Below are 27,126 nucleotides of genomic sequence, written 5' to 3'. Positions count from 1 at the left end.
CCCTGCGCTCCCGCTCCAGCGAGGACTGTCTCTGCTGCCTCCTCTTCCTCCTCCGACCTCAGTCCTCACCACCCTCCTCCCGCTCCTCAAAAGCACCCCCGAGTCCCCACCCCCTCACGCCCCACCCGCGGGAACGAGGCCTCGGGAATACAGGGGAGTGGCTGTGGGGGCGCGTCGCGGCTCCCAGCTCGGCCAGCCCCTCTTTCAAGACATGGTCTGATCCCCATTGTAAAAGCTGCGCCCCGAAGAGGAGGAGAGAGTGGTGCTCCCTGCCTGGGGCTGCAGGGAGATCTCCGTGCTGAAGCTTTTGCATTATTTTAGGGTGGGGCGAGGAGGGCCCTGGATTTTGGGGAGTGGGGGTGGGTGGGGAGGAGGACCCGAGTGGGGTAAGGACTCCGTGGGGGAGTCGGTGAGAGACTATGGGGAAGGACCAGGAGCTGCTGGAAGCTGCTCGCACTGGAAATGTGGCTCTGGTGGAGAAACTCCTGTCTGGCAGGAAAGGAGGGATCCTGGGCGGTGGATCCGGACCCCTGCCCCTGTCTAATCTGCTAAGGTAAGGACGGGCACCAGCTCCGGGGTTGGCACACCTCATTATGCATTGTGATGGATATACGTCCTCCTCCTCACGGTTATTGCACCTGGTGGCTGCCAGCGATTCATTCTTAAATTAGATGGGAAAACAGACTGCGTGTATGGAGAGGAGGTATGAGCCTCCCAGTCAGATTGATGCCTTAGATTCTTTGAGTAATTTTAAAATAGCCTTCCATCAATGCGTCAGTAAGCTACTTTTCCTCTGAACCGTGGTGCAGAACTTGTACATGTACTAGTGTTGCTTGAAGAAAATCGACGTTCCACCCGCTTTCCGTCAACGTTTATTATATATTTGCAGCTTTGAACCCAGCCTTTTTTGTCTAGTTAAATGAAATTGTCAGGGAAGCTCTTGCGTGCATGCAATTACCCTGCAAAAGCCACAGCCTTCGGTGGCTCCTACCTTCTCTTGCAGAAGGCGTTTGCTGTGCCGTGGGTTATGATCCCACAAAATGAAGTGAGTGAACCTTCTTTCTGGTGAGATGTCTTCAGTACAGGGTGTGTGTAAAACTTGATGAGGCAGGTTAGGCAGCCCCAGCAGTACTTTCAGTTACCTGGACATAGCTGAGTGAAACTTGGTTATTATAGCTCAGGATGAAGGATGCCAGGTCGGGATTGGGATAGTGTGTATGGAATATAGTAGAGGCCTTTTAATGTGAAGATGTAGGTGAGACTGGTATTGCTTGGAGAGTCTAAGATGACATTTTAAAAAATGTCAAGGTCTTCGTTCAGCAGTACCTTGGAAATAGCGGGGTTGATTTGCGTACTTGAGAAACTATTGAAAGTTGTATTGATGGACAAATGAAATCAACTGGGAGGGAGGAAGCCTGGAGAGTATTCACTAGATACAATTCAAGGGAAGCTCTTTAGTTTATAAAATCGTGGCTATCCAATTCATCCTGGATATTTTTGGAGTCATCAATTGTCATTCATATCTTCACCTTAAAACATCTCTTGGATAACCCAATTATGTTTGTAAAAATTTTAAAAAACCCAAGTGATTTCCCTGGTTTTTAAAAAACTGTTCCATGGTACCCTTGACAAGTGCTTAATAGAAACTTTTGGGTGATGACATTGCGTTCTTTACACAAGTTCTCATAGGTCGTGGTGGTCAGACAGTGCAATTAATTATAGGACTAGTTAAAAGGGAAAATGAAAAGTTTCTATTACAGTGAAATAAATTTAGTTGAAAAGTAGTTGATGGGATTTTAAAAAGCCCCATGTGTTATTCTATATACTCGTTGACAGTGACATTTTATTGGAATGATAGTTTATGTCAGAAGAATGAATATTTATAGGACATTTTTTTCAATAGGTCATAGAGATGACTTGTGTGTACTCCCTTGTTAAATAATCTTCAGTTTCAAACACAGGTAGACAATGTGTGCGTATTTCAGATTGCAGCTCTGATAATTGCCTGTAGTCACATGTAGTTTATATAAAAGCATTTTATCTCTTTACAGTTTTAAGTTATAGGTAAAATAAAAATATTTGCCAGTGGATCCATCAGCTATAAAAATGATTATGTCTAGAAACTGGTATGCTGAAAGAGGTTTCTCAAAATAAACATTTTTTTGGGAAAACATGAGGAATTCTTTGAGAACAGTGAGAACTTCCGTTAATTTTATTGTGATAAATCGTATTTTAAAAACACTCTTTGTGACAAAACTCAAAAGCAAACATCCTTTAAATACTCTTTTCCCAGCTGTGATTTTTCTTTTTAAAGAATAGATGTCAAGTTTTAGGGATAAAATACCAAGTATTTAATGTTAGTGAACACTAAAGTATCAAAATAGTGACCCAGAGTGTATATATATCTTGAATGAGAGGTTTTCTCTTTTGCTGGTGTTGTCAAAGATAGCAGCAGTAGCTCTACAACAAAGATTGCACATAGAAAGCAAAAGTAAACAACATTTGTTTATTAGAGTACAACCAAGTTGTAAAAATCACAAACAAAACCAATAATTTTAAACTTGCTTTTATCCATCTTACACTGAATGAATGGTGTCTGAAGAAAATGAGAGTTGAAATTGTATTATTTGGGCGATCATTTGCATAAAATGACATTCCAAAGAAGGCACATGTTATTTAGTTGTCACTTTATTTCAAAAATGATTGTCATCAGAAATTTATTGGCAGGATAATGGAAAATGTGTCCCCTTATCAAACATAATGACACTTTGAAATTTCTTAATGTTTTAGAATGAGTTGTAGAATATGTTTGGCACTTTTTCCCCACTTGCTTTATTACTTGGGTTGGGTAATAATGGTGTCAGACCCTATGCTAAATGCTTACATGTGTCATCTCATTCAATTCTTATGTCAGCCTTAGGAGGTTCATTCTCATTTCACAGATGAAGGAATAAAAAGATAAGATTAAGGACTTGCCCATGGTCACATAATTAATAATGGCAAAGATTTGAAAATGTGTGATTCAGATTTGCTTTACCACATTTTAAGTCTCATTCATTGAATCTGTTTTATTCACAAAAGTTTAAAGGTATATGGCCAATTTAGACAGTCCAATCTGAACATTTTTTGCTATGAAGAATAATTTGAAATTCCTTAAATTTTGATATTTTTTTCTAATTAAAAAAATCTCACAACTGCCCTTTGAGGGTTCACTAGACAAGAACTTTTCTGAAGATGCTTCTGATTACTTGTTACCTACTGATAATAAGAAATTATCCTTTGAGCAGTAACTGTATAATGGGGAATCCGGTATGCTTTTGGGTGGCACTGCAATTTTCAGCAAAAGTAAGAATGCCATTGAATAAGTTAAAAAACCTCTCTAAGCCTCACTACTCTTATGGAAATAGTAATAATAGTACGTATCATATAAGATTGTTATAAAAGGATTAAATGAAGTATAAAGTAATGAATGCAAAACATTTAGCATATAGGTGTTCATCGTTAGTGTTAATATTTTTCATGCACCTCTAAAGTTCTTGACTCTATTCTTTAAGGCCTTAATGACTAAAGATTTGCTTCATATTGGACTGGCAGTAAATTTCTCATTAGAATCATAGAATCTTCATATAGGGAGGGACCTTTCTTCCAACTTCTCACCTAGTGCAGAAATTTTGTCTGTAACATCTCTTACCTGTTAGTTATTCTAGCCCTGTTAGACCTTCCAATGACTAGATCCATTCTATTTTTGACAGCTGTAATTATTTTAAAATTTTTCTTGTCATTGAGCTAAAATCCACTTCCCTGTGACTTTCAGCAATTGATAGTAGATTGACTGTACGGGTCAATATAAAGTAGTCTAATTCATCTGCCAGGATAGTTGTTTGGGTGCATGTATTTTTGTTTTCTTATAAGTATTTTTCATGGAAGAGCTATCATCTGTATTGACCTTTTATATGGCAAGAGAGCATAGGTGTTAAGAACTTAGTTTTCATACTTTTCACTACTCTCTTTTTCCTTCTTTATATATTCTCAAATTTTGCAATGACCCTCTTAAAATATGGTGACTAGAAATTAACAAAATGCAGTAGATGTCCCTTGACCAGAGTACAACATTATGGCTGAATAAAATACCCAAGGACAACAGGTTACAAGAAGCATTTATAGTATGATCTTGTTTTTGCAAGGAAAAATAAGTTTGTGTGAACATTTATAATGTGCTTAAGTAGTCTGGAATGATAAGATGCCAAAATGAAGATAGTATTCATCTTTGAGTGGTGGAATTGTGGGTGGGCTTTATTTTCCTTTTCCTTATTTGCATTTTCCAGTGTTCTGTAATGAATATGTATTATGTAATTAAAATAAAATAGCAGCTATTACAACATGATACAATGAAATTATTATCTCTTTATTATTGATCTAAGACCTACCTACAGGTCAAGATTTTCTGGGCCATGTAATGGTGTTGGCTCAAGTTGAACATATAGTCAATTACAATTTCTTGGTATTGTTTTTTCAATGACCTGTGAAGCCATAATTCCCCTTTCTGGTACTTTTAAAAGTGTTAGTTGAGCTTAAAATATTCCTATTCCATTTTATCTGATTTGTTTTAGGTTATATTTGTAATTTCCCTAGATATTTTTGACTCTTTTTTTTTCTTCTTTCTAACTCTTCAATCTGTCTTTCAGCATATTAACTTCTGTCCTCTGTATCATCCAGAGATTTAATAAGCATGTTTTCTGTAACCTAAATTCAACACACTATGCTGTATCCCCAAAGCACCTCTCTTCAACTTAATATAAATTTTAAAGTAGCAATCTTTACTCGTGGTATTTCTACCAGAATTGAAGCCACGTAATAGACAATCAGCTATTTCTCTCCATTGTTCCTGTGAGAATATTGTGAGTTATTTTATCTACTGCCTTTCTAAATTCACACTGTGTTTAAGTGTATGGCATTCCTTTGATCCATCCCTTTAAATTCCATCAAAATCAGTCTACTTTATTATGGCTTGTTTCTGGCAGTGAGTCATTGGTAATTCCTAGTATTGGCGAAAATTCCTTCTACCCTCTTGCATCTAATTCTTCTGGGTCTGGATATGCATACTTATTTAAAGCAGCTTACTGTCCCTTATGGTCTCTGTTTGGACCTTCAGTAATCTCCTGAAATTATTTGTTTATCCCTTCTGATTTGAAAATGGTTCTGAATAGGGAAAATAGAAGCAAAATAAAAGCTGGGAAGAATTAGATTCTTGGCATTGTTAGATATCATAGAAAATTCTCTTGTGGTTTAAAACTACCCACAGTTTTCCTTTTACTCTGTCAGAACTTAAGGTTAAATTAGTGAACTATTACAACTCCTTTCTGTTTTTCAAACTTAGCTTAAAAGGACATTAGCGTTTTTCCTGGACAAGTATGTATTTCTTTTTTGTGTTTGCTTGCAGTTATACCTCTTACTACCCCCTTTCATCCTTAAAGAAATCTGAGCTCATCAGAGCACTAAAATTGAGTTGCCTCCCTCCTTTTCTTCCTCCACATTTTATGTGAAATTTCAGTTTATTTAACATATCTTTTATAAGACAGCTGCAAAATCTTAAAAAAAAAAAACTCTCTTCCTTTGGCACAACTACCTTTTATTCTAAACAAAACTAATTTCCATGTAAAATGTATATTTAATTAATTTTTTGCTGAGTATTGGATTGAGAATTATTTGTATTTTAATATAGTGATAAAAGTTTATTAATGCCTCAATTTATTTGATTTTTTTTAATGCCTCGAAGAGTTTAGTTTTATATAAGAGGTATTTAGTAAATTCTTGTCAGAAATAAATAATACAGTTCTTAAGATCCCCTTATGAAAAAGTAGATCAGTAAGAAGTGGGGCGAAACAATCTTCTGGTCACCAAAGACATAAAATCCAGAGAGCTTATAATTTTTCAGATTTAGGATTCAGCTCATGACGTTTTGGTGATGAGTACAAGGAGGTAACAGGCAACTAGGAAGTACTGTAATTTTCACAACTATTTGGGCAATTGTGGTTATTGGGACTCTGATATAAGAAACTCACTTTCAGGGAAACTGCATTGGTTAAATGGAATAAATCACAAATAGAGCAGTTAAGCTCCATGAAAACGTTATATCTATAAAAATAGTCAAGTTGCAAGTGGGTTATCTATTTTAGATAGTAATGATGTTTGAAGTGGTGATTGCACCATTATGTTCAGGGAGCTCTATCTGCCAGAGTGAACAGTGCCAGCTGCCTGATGGGGAGTAAGGCGAAAGGAGAGCGAATTTTGGTATTGACCTCTTTCTTCACTGAGCAGGGTTTTCAGCTCCCTTTTCAAAACACTGAGGGTGATGTGTAGCAGTGAACTAGGGCAACCAGCCAGTGACTACTACTCAACCTGCCCATCCTTTGCAGTTTCTTGTGTGACAGTGATTTCTTACAGATGACAAAGGCTGATGCAAGTCTTCACTGACATTAAGGCAGAAGCATACAATATTTATTAGTGCCTCTACTGACTTTAGCAAGTTAATCTTTCAGGTGACAGTAAACAATTTGATTAGTTCAGTTATATAATGAAATAATTTTGAGGTAATTTTGGAAAATTCGATCAGAAGCCTATGGTAGACATTATTTCTGAGTATTTAACTAGAAATGGAAGCTGACTATAATGCCAGACAAAGGTTAGAAAAGACTAATTTCAACCTATGGAACCTGAAGATATTTAACACTTAATGCATTTTAGAGTGTCTTTAGTTTCCATTTTGGACATATTGCAGAATGATGTTAATTAAAATACAGTGAGTTTTTATTACTCATCATATGTTGATATGGGAGAATATTTTATATTTGAAAAAGGAATTTACAAAGAAGACTCTTCTATCTTCCAGTTCTTTCTCATGCATGTGAGGACATGGTTATGTAAGCCTTACAGGCAAGCAGAGGCACAATGCCAGTTGAAAACTCATTGAATTTTCTTGTGTAATACAGATCTAGAAACTTTTCTTAGAGTCTACTTTTGTTCTTTAGTGTCAGTAGGATATCAAATAAATTTTACATTTGTGTTAAATCTGGGTGAGGCTTTTAATTGATTTTTGAAGATGGATCAAAAAATATGACCAAAGAATAAATTATGTTTTCCACAGTGCTATGATTTGAATGTTGTCTCCAAAACTCATGTTGAAATTTATTTGTCACTGTGACAGTATGAAGAGATGGGATCTGTCTGGACATGGTGGCTCACACCTGTAATCGCAGGCTTTGGGAGGCTGAGGCGGGAGTGTCACTTGAGGCCAAGGGTTCAAGAATAGCCTAGGTAACATAGTGAGACTCTGTCTCTATAAAAAACAAAACAAAACAAAATAACTAGGTGTGGAATTGCATATCTGTAGCCCCAAGTACTTGAGAGGCTGGGTGGGGAGGATTGCTTGAGCCTAGGAGTTTGAGGCTGCAGTGAGCAATGATTATGCCTCCTGAACTCCAGCCTAGGTGACAGAGTGAGACCCTACTCAAAATAAAAACAAAAACAAACAGGTGAGACCCTTTAGCGGTGATTAGGGCTCTGCATATATGAATGGATTAATGCCATTATTGTGGGAGTGGGTTAGTTATCATGGGAGGCTCCTTACAAAAGAATCAGTTCAGCCCCATTTCCTCTTTCTGTTTCCCATGCTTGCTTGCCGTTCTGCCTTCTGCCATGGGATAATGCAATAAGAAGGTCCTCACCAAATGCTGAGCAAATGCTAGTACCATGCTCTTTTACTTCCCAGCATCCAGAAATGTGAATCACAAAAACATACGTTGTTTGTAAATTACCCAGTCTCAGGTACTCTCTTATAGGAACACGGAATAGACTAAAACACTCTGTTTCTTCTACTGCACTGTCCAGAGTGTTCATCTCTGAATCTGATTCTTATGAATCATGCTTTCTTATTAAACGACGTGTCTTCATGGATCTAGTTGTGAAATGGAACTTTGATTAAGCTGTACAGTAGACTTACTTGGATTCCGTTGTGTTATGAGAGTAGCTTTATTTGAAGTGGTTAATTACTTCTAGTTAAGTGAACTGAAACAAACTTCTTAGACTTGTTACCATTCTTTGATCAAATTGGATCAAATCTTGATTGATGAATGTGAACATAAACAGCCAACCTCCTTTCCTGTTTCTGTTTCCCACACCACATTCCCTTTAACCCTCCTCAATCACATCTCAGAGAAAAAGCCTTTTTTTCTAATTACTACAAGTTCACCCTGGCTCCAGTTTTTGTGCCAGCTGGCATCATCTCTAGATTCCAGCCTATCTCAATATTTAAAAAAAGAATTTCAACAGATTTTAGATACAGGAAGTATGTGTGTAGATTAGTTACATGGAAATATTGCATGACACTGAGGTTTGGAGCATGGATCCCATCACCTAGGTAGTGAACATAGCACCTAATAGGCTGTTTTGTAGCCTACCCCCCTTCCACCCTCTAGTAGTCCACTGTGTCTATCGTTCCCTTATTTTTGTTCATATATGCTTTATATTTAGCTCCCACTTATAAGTGAGAACATGTGGTATTTGGTCTTCTGTTCCTGTGTTAATTTTCTTAGGATTATGGCCTCCAGCTCCATTGGAGGAGCTGTTGCTGCAGAGGACATGGATTCATTCTTTTTTATGGCTACATAGTATTCCATGGTGTATACGTACCACATTTTCTTTGTCCAGTCTACCATTGATGGGCATCTAGGTTGATTCCATGTCTTTGCTACTGTGCATAGCACAGCAATGAGCATGAGTGCATGTGTCTTTTTGGTAGAATGGTTCATTTTCTTTTGGGTATATACACGGCAGTGGGATTTCTGGGTCGAATGGTAGCAATTTTAAGTTCTTTGAGAAATCTCTGTACTGCTTTCCACAGTGACAGACAACCTACAGAATGGGAGAAGATATTTGTAATCTATGTATCTGACAAAGGCCTAATATCCAGAATCTATAGGGAACTTGTTTATAAGTCAACAAGCAAAAAACAAGTAACTCTATTAAAGAATGAGTAAAGTACATGAACAGACATTTCTCAAGACATACAAGTGACCAACAAACATATAAAAAATGCTCAGCATCACTAGTTATCAGAGAAGTGCAAATCAAAACCACAGTGAGACAGCATCTCACACCAGTCAGAATGGCTGTTATTTAAAAGTCAAAAGTCAATAGATGCTGGTGAGGCTGCAGAGGAAAGGGAATGCTTATACATCAGTGTTAATTTATCCTCTAACCTCATGGGCCCAGTGCCTTTTCTTTTGTTTCTTTACCACCAAAACACTAAAAAGTGTTTGTGGGACCTGACAGTTAATTCATAGTGAAGTTGTAATTGATTGGTAAAGCTTTTAGAAAGAAAGCTCTGTTCATATTTTCATTTAAAGAGGCAACAAAACATTAGGCCAAAATAGGAAAGCCATCGACCTCTTCTGGCAGAACAAATGGAGTGGATTTTGCCAGGCTTGTAAGAGAATGTTGGATACAGGTGGCAATTCTTCCTTTGTTTTGGAGACAAGTTTTCACTCTATCACCCAGGCTGGGGTGCAGCAGTGTGATCACAGCTTACTGCAGCCTCATTGCTCCCCAGGGTCAAGTGATCCTCATGCCTCAGACTCCAAGTAGCTGGGACTACCAGCATGTGCCACCACGCCCAGCAAATTTTTAAATTTTTTTTGTAAGGACAGGGCCTCACTGTTCCTCAAACTCCTGCCATACGTAGTGATTCTTCTGATGGATCTGGACAAAGTAAATTGAAAACCTTCTGGAAAGGATTCACCATGCTAGACACCATTAAGAACATTTGTGGGACAGGCACAGTGGCTCATGCCCATAATCCCAGCTCTTTGGGAGGCCACGGTAGGAGGATCACTTGAACCTAGGAGTTCAAGACCAACTTGGGCAACATAGGGAAACCCTGTCTTTTGGGGTCTGTTGAGAGCTCATGTGATCTTCCTGCCTTGACTGTTCTTCAACTCCTGGGTTGGTCTCGAACTCCTGGAATCAAGCCATCCTCCTGACTTGGCTTCCCAAAGTTCTGGGATTATAGGTGTGAACCCCAATGCCTGGCTAATTCTTCCGTCTTAAAGGCTGAAGGGGAAGGGATTTGACTGGAGACGTGAGAAATGAGAGAGTATATGACTGGTGATAGAAAAGTCTTTTCTTTTTGCTACTCATTTAGTCGCTAGAATTTTTTATTAGATTATATAAACCTATTTTAGATATAAACATATAATATTTGCCTATATCAGAAGTTATTACTTAGATGTACAGGCATAGCTCAGACATATTGTAGATTGGTTTTCAGACCACTGCAATAAAGTGAGTCATACAAAATTTTTGGTTTTCCAGTGCATATAAAAGTTATGTTTACACTATACTGTACTCTGTTAAGTGTGCAACAGCATTATGTCTAACAAAACAATGTACGTAATTAAAAAATACTTCATTGCTAAAAATGCTAATGATCATTTGAGCCTTCAGCAAGTTGTAATCCTTTTGCTGGTGGAAGGTCTTGTCTCAGTGTTGTTGGCTGCTGACTGATTAGTGGTTGCTGAAGCTTGGAATGGCTGTGGCAATTTCTTAAATGAGACAATAATGAAGTTTCACATTAGTTGACTGTTTCTTTCACAAAAGATGTTTCCGTAGCATGAGATGCCATTTGATAGCATTTTACCCATGGTAGGACTGTCAAAATTGGAGTCACTGGAGTTATTCCTCTTAAGCCTTGCTGCTGCTTTATTTATGTCATGTTCTAAATCCTTTGTTGACGTTTCAGCAGTGTTCACAGTGTCTTCACTAGGAGTGTCTTCACCAGGAGTCGATTCCACTCATGAAACCAATGTCTTTGCTCATCCATAAGAAGCACCTCCTCATCTGTTCAAATTTTATCATGAGATTGTTGTCAGTCAGTCCAATTTTCAGGCTCCACTTCTATTTCACTTGCTGTTTCCACTACATCTGCAGTTCTTTCCTCCATGGAAATAATGAACCCCTCAAAGTCATTCATAAGGGTTAGAATCAACTTCTTCCAAAACTGCTGTTAATGTTGACCTCCTCCCATGAATCACAAATGTTTTATTTATTTATTTGTGATAGGGTCTCAGTCTGTCACCCAGGCCTGGAGTGCAGTGGCATGATCACTGTGCTCACTGCAGCATTGACCTCCCAGACTCAGTGATACTTTCCTTTCATCCCCCTGAGTAGCTGGGACCACAGGCATGTGCTACCATGCCTGGATAATTTTAAAATTTTTTGTAGAGACAGAGTTTCCCTATGTTGCCCAGACTGGTCTTGAACTCCTGGGCTCAAATGATCCTTCCACCTTGGCCTCCCAAAGTGTTGGGATTACAGGTATGAGCCACTGTACCTGGCCCGCAAATGTTCTTAGTGGTTCTATAGCTGCCACTAGTTATGGCAGCTACAACCTTACGAAATATATTTCTTCAATTAGAAGACTTGAAAGCCAAAATTACTCCTCAGTCTCTGGGCTGCAGAATGGATGTTGTGTTAGCAGGCACGGAAACATTAGTCTCTTGTACATCTCCATCAGAGCTCTTGTGTGACTAGGTGCACTGCCACTGAGCTGTAATATTTTGAAAGGAATCTTCTTTTCTGTGAGTGGTAGGTTTCAACAGTGGGCTTAAAACATTCAGTAAACCATGCTACAGACAGATGTGCTGTCATCCAGACTTTGTTGTTCCACTTGTAGAGCACAGGCAGAGTAGATTTAGCATCATTTTTAAGGGCCCTAGGATTTTTGGAATGGTAAATAAGAATTGGTTTCAAGTTAAAGTCACCATCTACATTAACCCCTAACAAGGGAGCCTGTCCTTTGAAGTTTTGAAGCCAGGCAGTGACTTCTCTTTAGCTATGAAAGTCCTAGATGGCATCTTCTTCCAATAGAAAGCTGTTTCATCTACATTGAAATTTTGTTGTTTAGTGTAGTCACCTTTATCAATTAGCTTAGCTAGATCTTCTGGATAACTTGCTGCAGCTTCTGCATCAGCACTTAACTGCTTCACCATGCCATTTTATGTTATAGAGATGACTTTTTTCCTTAAACCCTCTGAACCTCTGCTACCTTCAGGTTTTTCTTCTGCAGCTTCCCCAGGTCCGGTCAGCTCTGATAGAATTGAAGAGTTAGGGCCTTGCTCTGGATTAGGCTTTGCCTTAAGGTAGTGTTGTGTGGCTGTTTTGATCTTCTATCCAGACCACTCAAACTTTCTCCATATCAGCAATAAGGCTCTTTGGCTTTCTTATCATTCATGTGTTCACTGGAGTAGCACTTTTCATTTCCTTCATGAACTTTTCCTTTGCATTTGCAGCTTGGCTAACTGTTAGGCATAAGAGGCCTAGCTTTCAGTCTGTCTTGACTTTTAACATGCTTTCCTCACTAACTTTATTCATTTCTAGCTTTTCATTTAAAGTGAGAAATGTGTGACTCTTCCTTCCTTGAACACTTATAGGTCAGTGAAGGGTTATTCGTTGGCCTAATTTTAATATTGTTGTGTCCGAGGGAATAGGGAGGCCCAAGGAGAAGGAGAGAGATAGAATGGCCAGTTGGTGGAGTGGTGAGAACACACACAGCATTATTCAGTTCACAGATCATCGTAACAGATATAAAAATAATGAAACAGTTTGAAATATTGTGAGAATTACCAAAATGTGACATAGAGGCATGAACTGAGCACATTGGCCTAATTGGAAAAATGGTACTGTCAGACTTCTTAGACATATGGTTCCCATAAATCTTCAGTTTTTTAAAAAATACAGTATCTGTGAAGTGTGCAATAAAACAAAGTATTTCTGTACACATTTATTATATCACAGGTGACAGAGATACATAACAAAGTTGTGTCACGGTGTTAATGCCTAACGTGGTTTGATATTCAAATGTTAAAAAAATGTATTTTATTTTTCTTTTTAAAAAAATTGTGTTGCAAGTTGGCTTCAGCATTCAGGTTATTCCTAAAACTTATGTTTTATGGTACATGGGAAGCATTTGAAGTTCTGATACCTGGATCTCAATTAGCATTCTTCCACATTGATTTTTCTTTTTTTTTTTGGCCTGAATTACTATTAGTCACTTTAGGTTCTTGTTTGGTACCTCTAGTTAGTAATCTACATTTGAAATGTTTTATGTATTACACAAATATGCTAAATATAGTACCTAGTGTTTTGAATATACTAAAAAACTGCTCTATTTACTTACAGAATTATCTCTGTTTTATATAGATATTTTACTGCTAGTGTGGAGATGGCAGTGAGTGGGAGTGTGTTTGGGGGAAGCAGCAAAAATTCTGCAGGGATGTTCTTTGGCTGGGTAAACTCCAGCAATGGAGGAGCCCAGAGCAGAGTTATTCCTGTTAGCTGCTTTGGCTATTGACCAGAGTGGTCTGTCATCCTGAAGGTTGCTAGAAACTTTGAAGACATAAGCAGAGAATGTGAAGAATTACAAACAATGGTTAAACTGTTTCTTAAAAATTTTTCTTGGGTTTGTTTTATGCTGCATATGTGTGTGTGTGTGTGTATGTGTATTAGACAAAGCTCATTAATCATTGAGCCATGTATTATTCAACTAACCAGCAGGGCACTCAGGATTTTTTAGAGAACTGGTAACTAAGAACAGTGATAACAAAAAAAAGGTCATTACTTATTTTAACAAGTATTTACTGAGTACCTTGTGGATTCTAAAACTGAATGAGATAATCTCTACCTACCCCAGGTACTAGCAGAATAATGGGCTAGATCTATAAGCAAAAAGGTAAAATAAAGGGTGATATATGGAGCAATGGAAATGCCAAACAATGCTGTAGGAATACTAGGAGCAATACCAGGAGCAAGAAGGAAGCACCCAGAATTTGACTTGGAGGAGTATTCAGGGGAAACTGCAGAGAGGAGGTAGTGCTTGAATCTTGTGGGATGAGTAGGAATTTTCCAGACAAGTTGGAGAAAGGGCATTTCAGGCAGAAGGAACAGTATATTCAATAATAGTGTGTGAAAATGTAGAATATAACTTGGGGTATTATAAGTAGTTTGATATGGAGCATGGACAAGAGTTAAGTCTGGGGATAGAAGGACCTTGTGTGCAGTCAAGGGGAACATCACACACTGGGCTTATCATGGGGAGGGGGGAGGGGGGAGGGATTGCATTGGGGAGTTATACCTGATATAAATGATGAATTGATGGGTGCTGACGAGTTGATGGGTGCAGCACACCAACATTGCACAAGTATACATATGTAACAAACCTGCACGTTATGCACATGTACCCTAGAACTTAAAGTATAATAAAAAAAAAAAAAAAAAAAGAAGGACCTTGTGTGTTGCCCTAAGGAGTTTGAGCATACTCCTGAAGGCCATGAGGATCCATTTTTTTTTCAATTTTAATGTGTTGGTGATTCATTTACAATAATAGCATGACTGTTTAAAAATTTGAGTAAAAGATAAAAAATTACCTTTAATCCTATTGCTAAAAACAACTTTTTTCTTAAGCATGTTTAATGTAGTTATCAGATAAAGCATACAAGTTTTGATCCTGAATTTTTCACTTAAGGGTATATCATACACTTTTTCAATGTTATTTCAAAGTCTTCATAGTTATTTTTAATGGCATCATCATATTCCATCTCCTGCATACTTTTCGTAGATGTCCTCCATCAGAAGTACCTATGGTTGTTTGTTAAACGTGTTATTTCCTGATCCCACCCCAGGATTTCTGAATATTCTAAGTATAAGAATTTCTTAGTGTAAGGCCTGGAAATATGCATTTTAAAACCCCCTAGAACATTCTTCAGTGCACTAACATTTGAGAGCCAGTAATCTGGTGTATATACTGTTGTTACTTGATATTTTCTTAATGATAGATACTTGGATGATTTTTGACTTTATTATTATAAGTAATGTTATAAACATTATCACACAGACCACTTTTTTTACATAAAATTACATTCTTCAATCTTTACAAGTCTTGCAATATCTTTATTATTAACCCCATTTTTATTTATGGATTAAAAGGTCAGAAAAATTGAATAACTTGCCCAGAGTTACAAAGTTAGTAGTTTTATAATCAGCACTCATGCAGATTGAAGAAGCAAATTCAGGTATTTCTGATCCCAGATATCTTTCAATTGTGCTGTATTGCTTCCTAGTGCCATAGGAATCAATGCATATCCTATGTTAAAATATGAATATACCAATATATTTCCAACATGTAAATAGAAAATTTTCTATTTTCTACAAAATTATGTAGTACTATTTAGTTCCTACATAGTTCTCAATTATTTTTGTGTGCTTATCATTTGCGTATTACTGGCAGTATTTTGCTTTGAATTTGTTTCTTGATAGCACATGAACAGTAAACTGAATTGAGTGGTAAAGCAAATCACCTAAAGAAATTTCAAAAATATGCCCTTGTCAGTTATTTTCACTGTGCTACAGGGTTAGTCCAGGTGTGTTGGCTCACACCTGTAATCCCAGCACTTTGGGAGGCTGAGGTGGGAGGATTGCTTGAGCCGAGGAGTTCAAGACCAGGCTGGGCAACATAGTAAGGCCCTGTTTCTACAGAAAATAAATAAAAAATTAGTTGGGTGTGGTATCCCTAGCTACTCAGGGGGATGAGGTAGAAGCATTGCTTGAGCCCAGGAGTTCAAGTCTATAGTGAGCTATGATCATGCCACTGTACTCCAGCCTGGGCAAAAAGAAAAAAAAAAAACCTGAACCAAAACAACCCCCACAAAAACCCAGTGTGGAATTTTTTACCCCCAAAGTTTTGGATGCTTGATATGGTCTAATTTCTGTTGTCTTCAAAGGCATTTTAATAACTTGTCCATCTCATGTTTCCAGATGGATAAGTGTGTTAGTTCTTGTGTTGCTATAAAGAAATACCTGAAGCTAGATAATTTATAAAGAAAAGAGGTTAAATTGGCTCAGGGTTCTGCAGGCTGTACTGGAAGCATGGTGCTGGCATCTGCTTCAGGTGAGGCCTCAGGAAGCTTCCAATCATGGCAGAAGGCAAAGGGAAGTCTGTGTATAAAATGGTGAGACTGGGAGCAAGAGAGAGAGCAGGGAGGTGCCACACATTTTTAAACAACCAGATTTCATGTAAATTCGGAGTGAGAACTCACTCACCATCAAGGGGATACTGATAAGCCATTCATGAGGGATCCACTGCCATGATCCAAGCACCTCCCACCAGACCCCACCTCCAACACTGGGAATCACATTTCAATATGAGATTTGGAGGGGACAAACATCTAATGTACGTGGGATTTATTTCTCCTCATTCCTTTCACACAAAGAAGGAAAGTACAGTGTTCACCACAGCCCTTATTTACTTATTTATTGAGACAGAGTCTTGCTGTGTCGCCCAGGCTGGAGTGCAGTGGCACAATCTCTGCTCACTGCAAGCTCTGCCTCCCGGGTTCACGCCATTCTCCTGCCTCAGCCTCCTGAGTAGCTGGGACTACAGGCGCCTGCCACCATGCCTGGCTAGTTTTTTTGTACTTTTAGTAGAGTTGGGGTTTCACTGTGTTAGCCAGTAAATCTGAGCCTGTTGTTTTTAACTGAGCTTGTTATTAATTCGGGGACTTTTGTCAACTCTAGTATTAGGCTGTGTAGAAAAACTGGGGAAGCAGGCAGTTTGTCCTTAGACCTTCCTCACCCCCTCTTCCTGTGCCCTTCTGTCCGTTTGCTTAGCCTTTCTTCCTTTCATGGTTCTAAGGCATTCTTTGGCTTCTTCTACCCAAAACTCAGAAGTCTCATGATTTAGTTTTATCCTGTACCGATAAGCTTTCCTATATGGCATTTTATTCCCTCATACCATAGATCTCCATGTTTCTTTTTTCTTTTTTTTTGAGACAGAGTTTTGCCCTTGTCGCCCAGTGGTGTGATCTCGGCTCACTGCAACCTCTGCCTCCTGGGTTCAAGCAGTTCTCCTGCCTCAGCCTCCAGAGTAGCTGGGAGTACAGGCACGCACCACCACGCCCAGCTAATTTTTATATTTTTAGTAGAGATGACATTTCACCGTGTTGGCCAAGATATTCTTGATCTCCTGACCTTGTGATCCGCCCGCCTCAGCCTCCCAAAGTGCTGGGATTACAGGCGTGAGTCACTGCGCCCGGCTCTGTTTTTCAGAATAGTAAATTACATAGTGAAAGAAGAAGCAGAATGTAATGGAATGACTTGTACCTGTAATCCGTGTGACTTGGGAGGCTGAGGTGGGAGGATTGCTTGAGCCCAGGAGTTTGAGGCTGCTGTGAGCTATGATTACACCACTGTACTCCAGCCTGGGTGACAGAGCAAGACCTCTCTTGCTCTAAGAAAACAAAATCTGTAATCTCTAAGAAAAGAAAAAAGAAGACCGTAATGGAAAAACTCTGAGTCTTGAGTTTTAATGTAGACTCTGCCATTGAAAGGACATTTGGCGCTATGCAGGTGATTTAAATTCTTTGGGCTTCAGTTTCCTTATTTATAAAGTGGAGGTGATGACGTTTATCTTGTAGAGTTGGAATGGTTAAAGATAATTTATGTAAAATATCTATCACAGTACCTATTACATAGGAGGGAATAAAATGCTTATTGTTAGTAAGCGTTAATATTTATGCAATAAATTAAATAGTCAATAAATTATTCATAATTATAAATCATAATTATATATTTCATGAGTATATTTATTTGAATGGGAAACTCTGGAATATTTGCATTATAATAGGTCATTTGTTTATCTACATTGTCTTGACCTAAGTCTTTAATGGTTTAACTATAGGCACCAAGACAGGCCATAGGGAGTGATACTACTTGGCCAATCTTCCTCTGATCCTAGAGGCAGAGGATTGCTTTTTTCCTCTTGCTTTTAGGAGTGCTACTGGTCACCAAAGATTTAGTATTTGTTTTCTATCTTGTACATTCCTTACAAAGATAATATGAACAGAAAAAAATTGTGTTCCATGGAAGTTGTATGTGCTGTGCTGTAATCCATGAGATTAATGGGTTCCTAGTAAGCCTATCATTACTATTTTCTCCTTTTTAAAAGCATTAAAATATCTTGAGACATATTTTTATGGTGTGCAAATATTTTGAGGTGTACACTGTGCATTTAGTATGGTGATGGTGCTTTGGAGGCTGGAAAATAGACTCTTGTCTCTAGGCCCTTACAAAAATTATTTACATGAGATAATAGCTAACTATATAGTAGTATCTAATTTTACTAGGGCATAAAAACTCACAAATTTAGCTTTTTCTTTTGAGCAGTCCAGCGTCAGCATTTGGCTGCCATCTCCCATTATACATCAGATCTAAATCCGACCATGAGTCAGGTTCAGATAATTCTTTAATGTTTGGAGGTAGAACTATATACTGTCAAATATTTTTATTTTTAAAATTAAAATTTATTTTGAAATAATCACATATTATGGAAAATCTGAAAATATAGTTTAAATAACTCTTTTTTTCCTGAACCATTTGCAATTAAGTTGTCAACCTAATCACCCCAGAATACTTTAGTTTGTATTTCCTACAGACAAGGACATTCTTCGACATAACCACAATACAGTCACTAAAATCAGAAAATCAACTTTGTCATATTACAGCCATTTATTCCTCAGACACCATTCAAGTTTTGCTAACTGTCCCAATAATGTCTTTATTGGGATCCAGTTCAAAATCATGTACTGCATCTGGTTGTCATACCTGCTTAGTCTTCTTGAGTGTGAATAATTTCTTAGTCTTTCTTTGACTTTTGTCATCTTGACACAAAGACTCTAAGCCAGTTATTTTATAAGGTGTCCCTCACTTTGGGTTTACCTGCTGTTTCTTATTATTACATTCAGGTTGTGCACTTTTTTTGTTGTTGATGTTTGGTTGTTTTTGGAGACGCAGTCTCACTTTGTTGCTGAGGCTGGAGTGCCGTGGCGCAATTTTGGCTCACTGCAACCTCTGCCTCCCGGGTTCAAGCGATTCTTGTGCCTTAACCTCCTGAGTACCTGGGACTAAAAATATGCACCTAATTTTTGTATTTTTAGTAGAGACGGGGTTTCGCCATGTTGACCAGGCTGGTCTCAAACTCCTGACCTCAAGTGATCTGCCCACTTTGGCCTCCCAAAGTGCTGGGATTACTGGCGTGCGCTGCCATGCCCGGCCCAGGTTGTGCACCTTTGGTGAGAATGCCACAGAGGGATGCTCTGTTCTTTTCATTGTATCCTGTCATATGGCATGGGATTTGATCTGCCCCATTGCTGATAATGTTCATTTTAATCACTTGCTTATGATGGTGGTTGTCAAGCTTCTATATATATAATTACCTTTTCCCCCTTTAATAACTATTTTGTGTGGAGGTACATTTAAACTATGCAGGTATCCCATTCCTCATCAAACTTTCTTTTATTCATTTATTTATATCAGTGTGGACTCACGGTTTACTATTTTATTGCCTAGGTTATAATGCATTGCTGTCATTATTAATTTTGATGCTTAAATTATCTCAGTAGGATCCCTTTTAGGCTGACTTTTTTTGGAACCATTCTTTGAGCATTTCCTTGCTTTTGGCATCATAAAATGTTCCAGGACTCATCTTTTCCTGCCTTAGCCCTGGAATCAACCTTTTCTCCAAGTGGCCTTGTTCCTTTTATTGGAAAGTGGGCTATTAGAGGCTAAGATTTGGGTATTTCGTATGCTCATGGCTTTTGGAGTGTCATATCTCCCAGATCCTCTCAGCCAGGGAGTGAATATATTCACATACATTATGTACACATGTTTACATCTCTATAGTTATTAAAAATATGAGTTTATTGTTAACTTCCTTCATCCTTCTCCAGTCTGGCTTCTGTTATCTTTGTGTATATACTTACTTGATAAGTACTCTTATATGCTATCAATCTCCTCTTCACTATCATCCCCTCCCTTCGTTAATGTCCCCCTTTTCCCTCTTAGGCTCTGTTACTCCACGCTAGGCTGTTGTTCTGCAGAGACACCTCTTCACCCTTTTCAGATCTGACTCTCTGTGCTGGTGTGCATCTACAGGGGAATAATCTTTTCATCCTGCTTGGGCTCTAATCCCCCTGCACTAAGTCACCCTTGCATAAGGATACCCTCTCATTCTTTTTGAATACTGACATCCCATGCTGGGGTGTTCCCCTCTGCCAACACCACATGGGCACCCTCTTCACCCTACATGGATTCTAACACTCTCATATCATGCCAACGATCCATGGGGATGCCCTCTCACTTAGGCTGTGGTACCCCACACTAGGCCTCCCGCAATATGGACACACCTCCTGCCATTCCACTGTGCCTTCCATCTTTCCTCTGGTGTGGACACCTACCTTTCTCTGTGTTACTTAATAGCTGTAGGAACTGAATTTTTCAGGAAGAGAAGGGAAATGAGAAGGAAGGAAAAGAGGAAAAGGGGTGGAAGAGAAAGTGGAGGAGGAGAGTAACATAGTGCTCTTCTTTTTATCTATAGTGATGATAATGATAATCTCTCTTTCAAAGTCAGCATTGGTTGTACCTTATATTGGAAGAAAATTGAGCAATTAATAATTGTAGGTAACGTCAGATTATGACCAAAGCATGAGCACTGTGTGGCAGTTCTCCTGGATACTATTTCTCCTTGCACTTTGGAGGAGAGATGATGATAATTTGATAGGCTGGTTAGCACTTTGCATTTTTTAATGGGCTTTTTTTCCCATGTATATTGTTGTGGGCATGTAGTAGGCCTCCAGAATGAGAGACAGAAAATCTTTATATATTTTTTGCTCTGTTTAGCTGAAGGTCTTTCTTTATCATAATTGTCAGCAAAGTACATTCTCAAGAATTTTAGTAAGATGATGATAATGCAGAAAAAGAGTTATAAAAGAACTGAGATATTAACTGTCATTCACTGAGGAAGTTGAGTTTGCAGAATTTGATACAGATAAGGATTTCAGCAAGTAGGTTTTTCTTGTTATATGATATTCCCACTATGATTTTTAAAATGTCATAAAAATATGTCTAGAAATTGACACAAGTATATTTTAAACTATGGCATATCTACACAGGTCTTAAAAAAATGATTATCGCTTCAAATGAACCAGGACAATAAGTAATTTGTACTGGGGATTCCCCAAGCTTTAAATTACTATCAGAAAACTATAATTCCTAGAAACAAATATAAGCAAAGAAATGTCCAGGAAGCTCTTTAGTAAACATTTGCTGTAACCAAAATATGCTACCATTATTTGCAAAAAAAAAGGGAAAAATAGCTGGAAGTATTGCAGAAATAATTCATTGCAGTTATATTCTGTACTTTAAAAGATCATTCAGCTTTGCATGCCACATTTAAGAAAAAATAAACAGCAGGCACTATTATCAGTTCCTGCTCTCCTTCCCTAGGTTTGGGAAAACAAGCTCAATGGAAAGGTGATCTGAATTTTAGTTTTACTACCTTAAGACGAGAACTCTTGACAAATGGGATCTAATTAAACAAAAGAGCTTCTGCACAATGAAAAAACCTATAATCGGAGTGAACAGGCAGCCTACAGAATGGGAGAACATTTTTGCAATCTACCCATCTGACAAAGGTCTAGTAGCCAGAATTTACAAGGAACTTAAACAAATTTATAAGAAAAAACCCCATCAGAAAGTGAACAAAGGATATGAATAGACACTTCTCAAAAGAGGACATTTACGTGGCCAACAAATGTGTAAAAAGGTTCAACATCACTGATCATTAGAGAAATGGAAATCAAAACCACAATGAAATACCATCTCATGCCAGTCAGAATGGTGATTATTAAAAAGTCAAGAGACAACAGATGCTGGTGAGACTGTGGAGAAATAGGAAGCTTTTACACTGTTGGTGGAAATATAAATGAGTTCAATCATTATTGAAGACAGTATGGTGATTCCTCAAGGATCTAGAACCAGAAATACCATTTGACCCAGCAATACCGTTACTGGGTATATACCCAAAGGAATATAAATCGTTCTATAAAGGCACATGCACAAGTATGTTTATTGCAGCACTATTTACAATCTCGAAGTCATGGAACCAACCCAAATACCCATCAATGATAGACTGGATAAAGAAAATGTGGTACATATGCACCATGGAATACTATGCAGCTATAAAAATGAATAAGATCGTGTCCTTTGCAGGGATATGGATGACGTTGGAAGCCGTTATCCTCAGCAAACTAACACAGGAACAGAAAACTAAACACTGCATGTTCTCACTCATAAGTGGGAATTGAACAATGACAACACATGGACACAGGGAGGGGAACAACACACACCAGGGCCTGTTGGGGGTGGGAGGGTGAGGGGAGAGAATTTAGAGGACGGATCAATAGGTGCAGCAAACCACCATGGCACATGTGTACCTACGTAACAAACCTGCACGTTCTGCACACATATCCCAGAACTTAAAGTAAAATTTAAAAAAAAACCAGCTTGGATTTTAAAAATGTCAAACTTAATACACAAGAAAACATCTAGGGATCTAAAGAAATAATGATTTCTACTCTTTTCCTAATGTCTTGTTTTCTTATCAATACCTCTAATAACGCAGGACCTTTTCACAGTATTTCAAAGTATTTGTATCTTGGCTTTCTATTTTTATGTTGTCCTTGGGCTTCCAGAGAAATGCTTCTTAAACTTTGTACTTTGTGACATTCATCAGCAGAACAAGGGAACATGCAGAGTACCCATCCTATTTGTTCCTGGACTACCTTTCAAAATCCCTCCAAAACTCTTGATTCTTGGGATGGATAGATACACCTATTTTCTCAGCAATCTAATCTATAGTATTATCATCATTTCTCTGGAGTTGCAGAAAAGGGTGCAAGATCCATGTTTAAGATATCTTTCCTTGGAGGTCTGGCTTGCTTTTTCTTTAAAGGGAAATGGGCATTTATGACTATAGAATTCTCTCATAGAATCAAGGAAATGTTGAACTGCCAGACCTTGAAAAGACCAGGAATCAAGGCAGTGAGGATCAGGGGCAGGCAGGGAGATAGGATTTTGTAGCATAAACTAGGGGCTTCTGAGTCTCCTTGAGCCCCACCTCATGGCTAGGGGGAGAAAGTGTATAAAATCTCAGAAAAGAGGCGTGTGGAAAAATGTTTATTACCTGAGCGATTTTGTGAACTTTTTAAGATAATACACTCAAACCAGAAGTTTTTGTCCACCTTACATTTCCTGCTCTTTTCTGTTTAAATTCCCTGACTTCATTTGTTTTGTTTTGTTTTGTTGAGAAGGAGTCTCACTCTGTTGCCCAGGCTAGAGTACAGTAGCACAATCTTGGCTCACTGCAACCTCTGCCTCCCAGGTTCAAGCGATTCTTCTGCCTCAGCCTCCCGAGTAGCTGAGACTACAGTTGCCTGTCACAATGCCTGGCCAATTTTTGGTATTTTTAGTAGAGATGGAGTTTCACCATGTTGGCCAGGCTGGTCTTGAACTCCTGACCTCAGATGATCTGTCCACCTCGGCCTCTCAAAGTGCTAGGATTACAGGTGAGAGCCATCATGCCTGGCCCCTCACTTCTTTAAAGAACCAAAATACTGTGTGATGTAGTTGGACACCTTATCCAAAGTGACAATGGTGTTAATAGCAATGCTGTAACTGCCTGGGAGTTTCCAATAGTAAAGTCACTCAAAATGAATGCCTATCCTTCCATTTTCCCTGGTTATTGGCTATAAATGTTATACAGACTCTACCATTGTTACTATTTTTAATGTGTATTTATTTTAGATTAGCGAGGAAGCCATTTGGAAAACTTTCGCAGACCCTTAGTTGACTATGGGCCAACACCTGAATTGAGGACATTAATCTAGAGTTGCAAGTTTCTACAGATTCAGACACAGTCCAGGATTTTCTTATTTCCCCTCTAGTTAACATTTCCAGGCTGCCTGCCTCTTTTCTCTCTGATTTCCTTCCTTGATAGTTCAGCTGCTTTCACTCTGCAACTCAGCTGTGTCAGCTTTGGCTGGCAAACCCTGTGGCCAGGAAACTAGAAAATGCTCTGTGACTAAAGAGAAAACAGAGGGTTAGGGAGCAGAAGGAAAGGAAGGTTAAGAGAAAGAGACATGATTTGGCCGTGGTTTTCTCAGAGTAATTTATGTAGCTAATTCAGTTAGATACCTATGAGGCCAGATTATCGTCTTAGAAGTTTGTAAGGAAACCTTACCTTGCATAGATGGTCACAGGCCAGAAGAAAAGGGTAAAGCTTATCTATAGGGATTTAAGGGTTGCCACCTTTGGCTTTTAGAGCTTTTTACATAGATCAACTTGTGCTTTTAATCTATGTCTTTGAAACATTTTAAACATACAGAAATATGAATCTTAAAATAATTCTCTATAGTCCTCATTTATATAGCACACATTTTGCTCACATTATAAATCTGTTCTTTTTGCAAATAAAGTGCTCATTTTGGCTGTTTTCCAGATATGACAGTTGGTGGACATGCTTCAGTAGAGAAAAGGAAATTTTTCCTGCTTATCTACTCTCTCCCGTCTGCCCAAGATAGTGTGTCTGTCAATTGTGACCTGATTTTGAAATAATTTATTAAATAGAGGGATGCATGATATTTAAAATTTTGGTATGACATTGACTTTTAGTCCTTTATAATAAGCTTTTCACTAGATTCTCTGGGTGAGGTATATTGCTCTTGGGGTTTTAGAAATTTCTTAACTTCTTCCTTAAATTTGGACTCTGTTCAGTGTCAACTATGACTAATGTTTACTCAGGAAATTAAACACACTTGTTTATTCAGAAGATGAAGCATGCTTTATGCTTTTTTTGGCCATGAAAACATTATTTTGGAAATACATTACTCTTATAGGTAAGGAAAATGTCCTTACATTAGCAAGTAGACTGCTTAAGCAAAGTAATAGACAAATAAATACACAATACTTGTCTTTGTTAAAGTTTTTTGTTTTCATTAAATTTGTTGACATCTTTCCATATTTTTTAATGTCAGATTTTAATATACATGCAATAGATAGTAATTTAAAGTTTTAAATTTGTAATCTTTTCACTTGAAGTTGGGCGAGAAGTCTAAATGAATTATATGTCTTCTAAAAACCATGTTCTTGGCCAGGCGTGGTGGCTCATGCCTGTAATCCCATCACTTTGGGAGGCTGAGGCGGGCAGATCATGAGGTGCCAGGGGACCTCTAATAAAAAAAAAAAAAAAAAAAAAAAAAAGAAAAGAAAAATTAGCTGGGTGTGGTGGCCCACACCTGTAGTCCCAGCTACTCAGGAGGCTGAGGCAGGAGAATTGCTTGAGCTTGAACCCGGGAGGTGGAGATTGCAGTGAGCCAAGATCGCACCACGCCACTGTACTGCAGCCTGGGCAACAGAGTGAGACTCCATCTCCCCCCAAAAAAGCCATGTTCTTTGTTTTTAAATTGCTATTCTCCAAAATCTACCCTAAACCTGTAGCTGTAATTCATTTCTCTCTCCTGCACTCTGGACATGTTATCCCCCGTGTCCTATTGAACATCTCCTCCTCAATGGAGGTATGAAATGCAAAACATTCATTGTCTGTGCCCAGAGTTCTGCTCTACTCTGCTACTTGCATGATTTGTGTTAGGAACGGTAGTGCATCATTTAAACTAGGAACTCTAGACCCATGCCTGACGTTTTTCCTTACTACTTCTGTCCATTCGGTATGACCACTTCCAATAACAGTCCTTCCAACCCGATTCCCCCTCTGCCATTATAAACATTGTTATTCTTTGACTTAGAAATGTATCAGTGGAGGCTGGGCACAGTGGCTTACATCTGTAATCCTAGCACTTTGGGAGGCTGAGGAGGGTGGATTGCTTGAGCTTAGGAGTTACGGACCAGACTGGCCAACATGGCGAAACCCCGTCTCTGCTAACAATACAAAAAAATTAGCTGGACATGGTGGTGCATGCCCGTAGTCCCAGCTACTTGGGGGGCTGAGGTGGGAGGATCACTTGAGCCCAGGAGGTTGAGGCTGCAGTGAGCTGAGATTCTGCCACTGCACTCCAGCCTGGGTGACAAAGTGAGACCCTGTCTCAACCCCCCCTCCCCCCCCAAAAAAAGAAAAATCAATGGCTTGCCATTGCTTAATGAATAAAGTCCATACTCTTTGGCATATCACTTGAGGCCTTTTGTGGTTTGGCTCCCTCCTACCTGCCACATTTTTTCACCAGTTCTTCCTTGTAGCAGCATTCTCCAACCAGACTCAATTCATGTACTTGGTGTTTTCAGCAGGCATCATGGGCTTTCCACTGTGGCCTGCCCCAGTCTCTCCCAGAATGTCCATCTTTCCCTTATGTTCTCAGTGAAGCCCTACTCATCCTCCTAGACTCAACTCTGGCATAATCATCTCTTCAAGGAAGCTTTGCCTGATCTCTCTTTATGGTACTTCCCTGGCACCTTGTACATGCATCTATTTTTAGCATTTAGTATACTGCCATGTAATTATTTGTTTACATGTTTGCCTTCCTACTAGACACTGAGTTCCTTCAAGTCTGAAACTTTGGTTTAGTTATCTTTTAAAGTGCTGTACAAGTGTTTTTATTTTATGCCTAGAACATATACGGCATTCAGGAGATGATTAGTTGAGTGAATAAATACAGAACAGGGCACATGCTAATGGGACATGATTTGGATTATGTCTTTGAGAGTAATTGTTGACTGAGAAGGTAGCTTTGGTTAGCAATACCAGTGCTGAGAACAATTAAATATAGTATATTTGAGCACCTATTACATGCTAGGCATTGTGCCCATTGCCATACATGTGCTAGTATTTAGGACAGTGAGAGCCACAGCAATTTGATAAGTCAACCAGGTAAGTGATTGGACTACATAAGCAACAGAATTGGATTTGGAATCCAAGATTGCTTGACTCAAAAGCCAGTGCTCTTAATGCTGGAAAATTATCAGAGATGAGGAGGGAAAACCCACTTTAAAACAAAGGCAAAACAGTGTGTTTACGGTAAAGGCAAATTTGCAATCATAGTTTCTACTTTTCACTATGAGTTCCAGAGATTTGTAGGAGATATTTTGGGAGAGGCAGTGATAAGCTCATGCTCTTAGTAACTTTTGATAAATGAAAAAGTAAATTGTTGATAAGGTGGGGGGAGTTAAATAAAATTA

General features: G+C 38.6%; 1 protein-coding gene across 3 annotated transcripts in view; it reads left to right on the top strand.

Moving 5' to 3' along the window:
• Nucleotides 1–6: 6 nt before the first annotated feature.
• ANKS1B (ankyrin repeat and sterile alpha motif domain containing 1B) overlaps nt 7–27,126 on the top strand; it is a 1,301,363-nt gene continuing 1,274,243 nt past the window's right edge. For all 3 annotated transcript variants that reach the window (XM_011934483.1, XM_011934476.1, XM_011934469.1), the window contains exon 1: nt 7–553. In XM_011934483.1, the coding sequence (XP_011789873.1) occupies nt 420–553 (134 nt within the window). In that variant the 5' untranslated portion in view covers nt 7–419. The remainder of the gene's footprint in view (nt 554–27,126) is intronic.

This window comes from Colobus angolensis, unplaced genomic scaffold (genome assembly GCF_000951035.1).
Source record: "Colobus angolensis palliatus isolate OR3802 unplaced genomic scaffold, Cang.pa_1.0 Scaffold10, whole genome shotgun sequence".
Lineage (NCBI taxonomy): Eukaryota > Metazoa > Chordata > Mammalia > Primates > Cercopithecidae > Colobus > Colobus angolensis.
The sequence above is the reverse complement of the archived record's forward strand: the minus strand, read 5'-3'. Positions and strand labels throughout refer to the sequence as shown.